The sequence below is a fragment of the Rutilus rutilus genome (genome assembly GCF_951802725.1).
Source record: "Rutilus rutilus genome assembly, chromosome: 24".
In the NCBI taxonomy this organism is placed as follows: Eukaryota; Metazoa; Chordata; class Actinopteri; order Cypriniformes; family Leuciscidae; genus Rutilus; species Rutilus rutilus.
Window position 1 is genome coordinate 28,165,003 of NC_140228.1, and position 10,515 is coordinate 28,175,517.

At 38.0% G+C, this 10,515-nt stretch overlaps 1 protein-coding gene across 1 annotated transcript in view; it reads left to right on the plus strand.

Annotated features, from left to right (window-relative positions):
• The window catches only part of pard3aa (par-3 family cell polarity regulator alpha, a), a 444,866-nt gene that overhangs the window by 48,090 nt on the left and 386,261 nt on the right, over nt 1-10,515 (plus strand). Inside the window, exon 2 of the mRNA XM_084398765.1 lies at nt 2,797-2,898. Coding sequence (XP_084254891.1) covers nt 2,797-2,898 — 102 coding nt within the window. The remainder of the gene's footprint in view (nt 1-2,796; nt 2,899-10,515) is intronic.

Consider the following 10,515-nt stretch of genomic DNA (forward strand, 5'->3'; position numbering starts at 1 on the left):
TTCACAAACTTTTAGCCTTTTATGTTCAAACCGAAGTCAGAAAGATGGAGAGACTCAAGAAGAAGTGACAACATGTAGAAGCAACAGGACATTTCTGAATGGTTAGTTGGTGAATTTATGAAGCTGATGTGTAGTTATCTTCTAGTCATTGATTAGCATATTTTGTCTTGATAATCTATAAATCGTGTTCCGGGGGCGGGGTTTATGTAAATTCTAGGGTTGGTGATGTCACTAACCCAGGAGGAATGTGGTGTAGTCTCTACCAGCCGTTTGTTGTAGTCCTTAAAAAGCGATTTCTTTAAAAGAAAATATCTCCCTTTGCTTTAAAATTTGAGCGTTGTAACTTTGCAGATGTTGTTTATGCTCAAACAGCAACATTACACACTAACTAAAGTTAGAAAAGTGAAATCATAATCAACCACCCCTTTAAATGTCTGTTCTGTCTATTATGCATGCATCTATTACACCCCTGTCTGTTCTGACCGTACCCCATCCTGGAATAGTATCTTCATCCATCATCACGTCTCTGGCGTGGCGACCTCCTCTTGGGACATAATAATTAATAATTTGTTACATTTATATAGCGCTTTTCTCTGCACTCAAAGCGCTTTACATAGCAGGGTGTGAGCGGCTGATAATAGATGCATGCTAACTGTAACCCATCACTTCAAGAAACATTCATGTTACATTTATTCATTTGACTAAGTGTTTCCTGAAACTCATGTGATTGTGTTGGTTGTGCAATGTTCCACTAGTTGAGCTACATGAACAAAAAAGAAAGTATTACTTGTAACCCCTTTATTGTACCACATCAACACATGACTTATATGCATCACACTATCGACATGTTTTTGTGTGGTTTTGGATGCGTAGTGAGAGCCTGTCTGCATGTCATATCATGACACACTTGACTTTCCTGCAGAAAAGGACATGATCTTTCTCTCTCTCTCAGGGCTAAACTACTTATCCCGCTTCATTTATCTTTCCTGCTTTAATATTTCATCCCTCACATCACGGAGGGACAATGTCTTCTTTTCTCCTTGTGCAAAGGTTCAGTTCTTAAATCACGCATAAGAGACCTGGGCCATCCCTGCAAACCCTCCTTCATAAATAATAACTGCACAGACATCCCTCCAAACAGGAGAACAAGCCTTTCCTTCTCATTTCATCTCCATTTCCATCCAGCTTTTGGTGATTATTGGGTCCATTTGATCTTAGATCTGCATGTTAGTCGCTGGGTTTAACGGCCTCGCTAGATGTGGGAGGACGAAGCGCTGGCCAGCGGCGCATGTCGTCTCCGCAGCCAATTTGTTCAAGTATTTGCTGAGTCTTGTTCTGGGTTTGTGGCCTGAAAATGTCTTCCAGATTACTTGGATGAACTGGTTGACATTGTTCCTTTTTTGAATGGGTTCAAATTTCTTGTTTTATTTGATTGTGACTTATTGTTCTGCTGAATTATTTTGTGGTTGGTGAAGTATTAGGATGGACTATATTTCTATATAATTGCTATAATTATGTTTTAATTATGGTTTTTTTAATGCTTGCAAAAACCTGCAAATAAATTTCGTATCTCTCTCGTTCTTTAGGAGAAATATTAAGAGAGAAAAGAGGGGGGAAAAATTTGTCAACATTAGGGATGCACAATATATTGGTACCATATTGGTTATCCATCGATATTAGAGATTTAGTTTTAGTTTAGCAATATTGACTTTTCGACTGCTGGATATTGGATGTATAATATTGGATATTTAATCGTTTAAATATAATCTATAATAATAATAATAATAATAATAATAATAATATCTGAATTGTGACTTTGTATCTATTTCTCACAACTGAGACTTTATTTTTCAACACTGTGAATTTATTTCTCATAATATCTTATATATAACTTGTTCTGTATCTGCGACATCTTTTCATTTAGCCTGACGTCATCAGAAACCCTTTATTTCCAAACATTTGACATACAGAATTGAGACTTATCACAATCCAGTCGGTTTTGTGGATTAAATTGTGTCGTGCCAAACTTTCTTTTCTGATTGCATATCCAGTTTTACTTGGAAATACATCAGATTAGGGATGAAAAGGGAAAAACGACAGATATATAGATGGACGGATGGATGATAAGGCACATACAGCTACAGAGGGAAATCAGTCATTGCTCTGGTTAAATGGCCGACATAGACTGGAAGTCGGCATCGACTTGCATTTCATCGGTGTGCGACCCCAATTTCTCCCATTTTCTTCTTCGTCATCAGCTGGCTTTGAAGCTCTTCCAGCGTCTGTGGATGCCAGGCTGACTGTGGGTTATTCAGCTGTGCCCAGTTATGAGATTACAGCGCTTCAGATGAGCTGAAACGATCAAGCACAGAGGAATGTGTGACTGACTGGCTGTAGATGTTGTTTGGAAACATCAGACTGTCATTTTCAAATCTGTGTTTTTTTTAATCACTCCATTCTATCCCCGTTTTCTTTGTTCTGGTATAAGACAGCAGACAGCTAATGACGAGAGTCAAACATATAACTCCCACAAATATTAGGTAAAATGATCTGTATTTAATTGCACAGAGTTATTTTTGCAATTGATACTTTGTTAAATAAGCCTATCATCTCATTCAATGCAATACTGAACATTCCTCCATTTCTTCTCTGGTTGTTACATGCAAGTTCTTGCCAGGAATCCTGACAGTTTTCTTTCGCCTAAAGTTAGTTGCCTTTCACTGAGGATATTTTGAGATGGTGTGATGTCGGTGTGACACTGATTGTGACTCTCTCTGTCCACTTCTCTTCTTTTAGGACCCAGGCTACTGGATTCAGGTTCATCGGCTGGAACATGGAGACGGAGGGATCTTGGACCTGGACGACGTGCTGTGTGATGTAGCCGACGACAAAGACAGGGTATGTAGTGTGCGTGAATATTTGTTTTCTTGCTTTAGGAGAGACGCTGATCTCTAATGTGATTAAACTTCAACTTTCATTTCCAGTTTGTTTGAATGCCTGAGACATTCTGACTTAAAATTGGACTTTTTAATAATTTTTTTTCTGAGATGACAACTGGATGTTACTGGCTTGACTGGCCTCGTAACGACAATACATGTGTGTTTACCTGAATCATTTTAACCCTAACAAGTAAGCTAACAAGTATATTTGTTCCTATTACCCTGATTTCGCTCGGCATGTAAAGACGCGTAACTGGTATTTTGGTAGAGGTGTTTTGTGTGCATGTCTATTTATGCTTTGACATCAAAATATCACGTATGCATTTTTGCATTGTTAGGTTTTTATAATAAGCTAATTTTAGATGATTCTCAGCATTTTGTTGTACATGTGATCAATCATTGTAGAATATGACCAACTCAATCTCATTAGAAATAGTTGTATATGATTTGCCGATTTCGTATGAATTCGTACAATGTGATTTTTATGCAAGCGTTCAATTTTTAGAAAAAAAAAATAAGCATGAATGTCCATCCCTAAACCTAGTTATGAATTATCATGAGACTACCATGAGTGATGCTACTGTTATCTATACTTATTTCATTATGTTTCACACACTATTTATGTCTGTGGGTGAGTGAAAACATGGCCTTTCGAACATCCACCATGTTGTTTTTTGATGCAAGGCTGCCATATTTTGAACACAGATTGCCCGTGTTTATGATAAACTAGATGTCAAGATATCAGAAATTCCACATTTGTTTGCAAATCCCTTTAGCCGAGAGGAGGGCGAGAGAAGGCAGAGGTCGTCCTCGCTTTTGGACTTTTGTTTTTCTCAGCTGTTATTGTGGTTATCTCATCTGCATGTGTTTCCATTTCTTTTCACCATGCTTGGGAATGGCCAGGAACATTGACTGTTTATTACTAGTGATGCACTGACATTTCGGTGTCCGAAAAGGATTTTTTCTGGAAGTTTCCGGAAAGGTGATGTTTAATTAGCGCTTTTCCGACAGAGCGTTTTGACTGCTTAAATCTATAACAGGTAAACATGTCAGATGTGTGGACAATAGAGCTGGGTTGACATTATCGATTTATCAAATTTATTTGATCTTCATTTTAATGAACTGAGATGTTTTAGTCTATGCATGAACAAAAATTCACTAAACATTATTTATAGCTGCAGCGCCTTAGTTCAAGCGATCATCTCTTCTGCTTTACTACTAGTTATGGCATGAAATAAACTTGAATGAATGTCAGAAGGAATGTTGAAAGATACAGTACAACTTACTGAAATGTATCATGTCTCAAACAGTGTTTCATGATGTCAATACAACAGCTTGTGAACAATGTCATGTAATGTTACAACTAATTTAATTAATTTATTGATTATTAATTCAGCTAAATTAAAACACTAACATTAAACTGGTGTTTCAAAAAAAAAAAAAAAAAAAAAAAAAATTACTAATCATTACCTCTAATTTCCTGTGAGAGTCTGTGTGACTAACTTCATTGGGCAGAGTTTGACTTGCCAGTTTCGGACCACCTCATGCTAAATAAATCTTTTTTTCTCAATGATGCATTTTCATGCAGGAAAAGCATCATGATTTTGTCATAGCAATGGAATTTGGGAAGTTTCCTCTTGCTCGGCCCTGACTAGCACATCGTGAATAATGGCTAATCTCAGCTCCACACAAGAGATTGGTCCCTCTGGTGTGTTTATAATCGTAGTTTTGTTCATTAGCGCCGCTGCTAATGTTGTCAAGCCCTGACAAATTGCGTTTAGCCAGCAAGCTAATTAGTCCGACCGTTCCTGCTGGGCTCTGGTGACATCTCAATGCCTACAACAGCTTTTGTTCCCAGTGATTTATAATCATCCTCTCAGCACGACCACAATTGATAATCCACGTTAGCTCAATTAGTAAACAGCACGCTCTGGCTACACTTGCCAAATCCATACTATGAAGCTAATTAGCATTAGCATCTTAAGCAGACCTACATGTTTGACATTGAGAGCAGAGGATATTGTCATCGATACTTGAAAGCACACACTGCTGAACCCTAGATCCGCGTCATACAATGCTGAATACTAGGGCTGCGTGATATTGGAAAAGAATTACATTGAAAACAACTTCACCAGATGACTTGAACAGCTCTATCTGGGAAGAATCAATCATTCTAGAATGATTGGGGTGATTTTTGTAGGGGGAGTGAATCTGCATAGAAAATAAGAAAAGATAAGATAATGTGGCCGATATATTAAAGCTGATAAATAATGGATTATTTCCTTCAGCTGAGACACTTCAGATAGTGTCACATAAAATTAACATATAATTAATTACCGTATACATGATAATTGTGTGCTTGAGACATGGCTTTTAATGGTGACACTTTTGTTTTTGTAATCAGGCTCTCAAAAATTACATACAAATTTGGATTTAGATTTATTGGCCAATATATTGATTTATGGCTTTCAAATATAAAGAATTATTGGTATAAGCCAAAATGTTCATATCGGTGCATCTCTAATCAAAATGTATTTTAATAGCACCCTTAACAAAAAGAATGCTGGTAGTTTGGACTGAATGATAAGCATATTCATATAACATGTTATTGACATGGTACATAAGAGGGTGGGTAGAAAAACACTTTGCATTTTGCATCCGAAATGACGTGAGCTTACAGAGAGAGTCATTTGAGCTGTGGTTCTTGTTCCGGTTGTTCTCCGTGATCTGCCGCAGAGCAGCTGTAGGTTCAGGAAAGCGCTCAGGCTTGTGTGTGTCTGGAGAGATGCTGCTCATCTTGGGAGGCTGGAGCTTTTTTTCCCGCCGGGTGTCATGGTAACATCTCTGCCAGGACTCAGTCAAACGCCTGAATGTGTGTGAGAAACCGCCGAGAGCCACGCAACATCCCTCACACACTCTCATCGTCTGTCCTTGTTGACATGCAGCAACAGATCTCAGTGCACCATGCATTACATCCTTCAATATTGTTAGTCTCGCATCGTCTCTCTTGTTGATTTTTCTATTTTTACATCATTGTCTCTCACTGATTTCTCTCCTGTACCCTTCGAGATGTTTCCACTCACTGCTTCTGTGCTCATTTCTCATGACTGAGGATTAGATCTGAATATTATTCTGCTATATGCTGTGCACATGGCGAACCTAACTAGCTTTGCGTCTTTGTGTGTTTCTGTCAGATGTCCAGGGCTTATTTGATGTGCTTGGCCTTGTGTGGTTGAAGTAACATTAAGGCTTTAACTTCCAATATTATTCAATTTCTAGTATTATGATGCTAAAACAAGAAGGGCTCTTTCATTTAAATGTTTTACAGATGCTTTGGGCGTTCACTTATAAGCATTTTATTGAATCTTTAGACAAAATATATAAATATAAGTATGCATATGTTTTATATTTGATGCATTAAGCTTTAATGGCTCATATAGTAGGATATAGTTTGAATACATACAATACAAACTGAGGTGTTTCTTCCTCCATATTCTGAGGCCCAAACTGAGCTAAAATATCACATTTTGTGCAGTTGCTGATATTTATATGATTAAAAAGTAAGATGAAATTCTGATGCTTTTAATGTAAATCAATGAGATTTTTATTACAGGATAGCAGACTACTACATAAAGTGCATATAAATATCAGTCGTCACTCTGTGTCTACCAATAATGTCTTATTGGACTTATTCTACCTAAAATATTCAACTTAAAATACTCAATCTTAAAAAGAATGTTTAAAATAATGTTATACATCATTAGAAACGGTAAATGTCTACTTTTATTTGTGTACACTCACAATAACGACACAACTTTTGTGCTTTTGTAAAATAAAGTAAACAAATAGGGTGCGCTTTCTGCCTTCTCAGTCTCTGTGAACTTCTGAAACGCGTCACAAAAATGAACCGAAACTTATGCTTATAGTTTTATGATCAAAGCTCTGTAGTTTTAAAACATATAATGCAATGCAATACAATGATGATTGAGAAATGAACAAATAAACGTTCCTCAAAAGCCTGATGATCATATTTGATACTCACATTTAGACATGATTTGCCTAAAAAAATAGTAGTAGTAAGTAAACCAAAGCTGCTTCAGTCCAGTAAGTGTTCATCTCAAAATATTACCAACAATATAAAAGCTATTCTTACGTTTACTTTATAAAAAACAGTAATAGTTTCACTGCAAAAAAAGACACAAGCTTAACATGGACGTTTGTGCAATTATGCTAAAAGGCTTTTACTTGCTGAAAAAGTATAAACTGTCAGTCAGACGACAGAAGGCATGTTGTGGATTGTGAACGGAACAGGTTTTTCAGCAAAGTTTTAATCATCTGGATCATTTAAGGCCTTTGAAATATGATACAGTAGGCTTTTCAGGATTAAGAACACTAATAATTTAATAACCCTGTGAAATGTAATCTTTAGCAAATCTCAAAATGAACATAAATTCTTCATATTTTACATTGTTTTATCCCTAAATGCACTTATTTTTTGGTGATTTTATTTTTATTTCTGCTTTTTATCAGTTAACATGTAAATAATAATCACAGCTCGGGCTCATTCGAAAAACGTACCTGTGGAAACAAAACGCTAAATATGTTGCACGACTCACGTTTCAAAGTGAAATGCCCAGTGAGTGGCGCTAAAAGCATGTTTACTTTTTTCCAAAACAGATGAACGTGAATATGGCAACGTTTTATTACGTCGCAGTTTGTACGTATCACTGCAGTTCTGTCCGGTGAGTGGCGCTAAAATATTAAAGGGGTGGTATAATGCCCTTTTCACAAGATGTAAAATAAGTCTTTGATGTCTCCAGAGTGTGTGTGTGAAGTTTTAGCTCTAAATACCGCACAGATATTTTTATATAGCATGTTAAAATTGTCACTTTTTGAGGGTGAGCAAAAACACACCGTTTTTGTGTCTGTCCCTTTAAATGCAAATGAGCTGCTGCTCCCGGCACAGGGGGCGGAGCTTCAACAGCTTGTGTCCTTTTACCTCACACACACATGCACTGAACTTTTTAAAAACTTTTAGCCTTTTATGTTCAAACCGGAGTCAGAAAGATGGAGAGACTCAAGAAGAAGTGACAACATGTAGAAGCAACAGGACATTTCTGAATGGTTAGTTGGTGAATTTATGAAGCTGATGTGTAGTTATCTTCTAGTAATTGATTAGCATATTTTGTCTTGATAATCTATAAATCGTGTTCAGGGGGCGGGGTTTATGTAAATTTTAGGGTTGGTGATGTCACTAACCCAGGAGGAATGTGGTGTAGTCTCTACCAGCCGTTTGTTGTAGTCCTTAAAAAGCGATTTCTTTAAAAGCAAATATCTCCCTTTGCTTTGAACTTTGAGCATCGTAACTTTGCAGATGTTGTTTATGCTCAAACAGCAACATTACACACTAACTAAAGCTAGAAAAGTCAAATCTTAATCAACCACCCCTTTAATGCTCCATTACGTTTTAAAATTACCTACACTAAACCCTAACCCTATGTTAACAAAAGCAAATGCGACATAAAAACGTAATTGTAACCATGGCATTTTAGCTTGTTTGTGAACTATATTAGTTTACAAATCATGCACTATGATAAAAAAATGGTTGAGGTCATAACATAATTGTGCAAGGAGCCGCGTGAAAACAAGTCTTTATTAATCCATAATCTGCCCCTGTAATCATAATTGTGTGTGAAAAGTTCTTGCTGTTTCTAGTGTTCATTTCTGTTGGAAACTGCAGTGATATGTAAGTATTGTACGTATTTTGCGTTTTGCCACAGGAACGTTTTTCCAATGAGCCTGTGTTGAATAATCAGCTGATCTGAAGTTATCCTGAGTTTAAAGCAAGTGTGACTTCAGGCTTCAGTGCCCAAGCTGCAGTGCTCGTCTCAGGACGTCCCAGTCTGTCGTCTTGATATGAGAATAGACTCATGGAAGCTGCTAAAGCCCCGAGAGCCTGTTCAGAGCCTGTGAAATATGTCCAGCTGCTGCTCCTTTAGGAAGTTTCTGTGTTTATGGACTTTACAGACCGCCGTTCTGTCCTTCATCCTGAAGCTCCTGGTTCTGATGGGGAAATGTTTTTCCAGGTGTTCTCCTGTCCTCCCGCATATGCTCTGGCCTCGGATGCCGGATGTGACTTTCCATGATTAATGTAGTATAGTTCCTGTGTGTCCGGCTGCTGGAAAGACCAGCATAGTTCATGATGGTCCAGTATAGTTCATGATGGTCCAGTATAGTTCATGATGGTCTACTGTAGTTCATGATGGTCCAGTATAGTTCATGATGGTCCAGTATAGTTCATGATGGTCTACTGTAGTTCATGATGGTCCAGTATAGTTCATGATGGTCCAGTATAGTTCATGATGGTCTACTGTAGTTCATGATGGTCCAGTGTAGTTCATGATGGTCCAGTATAGTTCATGTTGGTCCAGTGTAGTTCATGATGGTCCAGTATAGTTCATGTTGGTCCAGTGTAGTTCATGATGGTCCAGTATAGTTCATGATGGTCTACTGTAGTATAGTTCATGATGGTCCGGTATAGTTCATGATGGTCTACTGTAGTTCATGATGGTCCAGTGTAGTTCATGATGGTCCAGTATAGTTCATGTTGGTCCAGTGTAGTTCATGATGGTCCAGTATAGTTCATGTTGGTCCAGTGTAGTTCATGATGGTCCAGTATAGTTCATGATGGTCTACTGTAGTATAGTTCATGATGGTCCAGTATAGTTCATGATGGTCTACTGTAGTATAGTTCATGATGGTCCGGTATAGTTCATGATGGTCCAGTGTAGTTCATGATGGTCCAGTGTAGTTCATGATGGTCCAGTGTAGTTCATGTTGGTCCGGTATAGTTCATGATGGTCCAGTGTAGTTCATGTTGGTCCGGTATAGTTCATGATGGTCCAGTGTAGTTCATGTTGGTCTAGTGTAGTTCATGATGGTCCAGTGTAGTTCATGATGGTCTAGTGTAGTTCATGATGGTCCAGTGTAGTTCATGTTGGTCTAGTGTAGTTCATGATGGTCCAGTGTAGTTCATGATGGTCTAGTGTAGTTCATGATGGTCCAGTGTAGTTCATGTTGGTCCGGTATAGTTCATGATGGTCCAGTGTAGTTCATGTTGGTCCGGTATAGTTCATGATGGTCCAGTGTAGTTCATGTTGTTCCAGTATAGTTCATGATGGTCCAGTGTAGTTCATGTTGGTCCGGTATAGTTCATGATGGTCCAGTGTAGTTCATGATGGTCCAGTGTAGTTCATGATGGTCCAGTGTAGTTCATGTTGGTCCGGTATAGTTCATGATGGTCCAGTGTAGTTCATGTTGTTCCAGTATAGTTCATGTTGGTCCGGTGTAGTTCATGATGGTCCAGTATAGTTCATGATGGTCCAGTGTAGTTCATGATGGTCCAGTATAGTTCATGTTGGTCCGGTATAGTTCATGATGGTCCAGTGTAGTTCATGTTGTTCCAGTATAGTTAATGTTGGTCCATTATAGTAGTTCATGATGGTCCAGTGTAGTTCATGATGGCCCAGTGTAGTTCATGATGGTCCAGTGTAGTTCATGATGGTCCAGTGTAGTT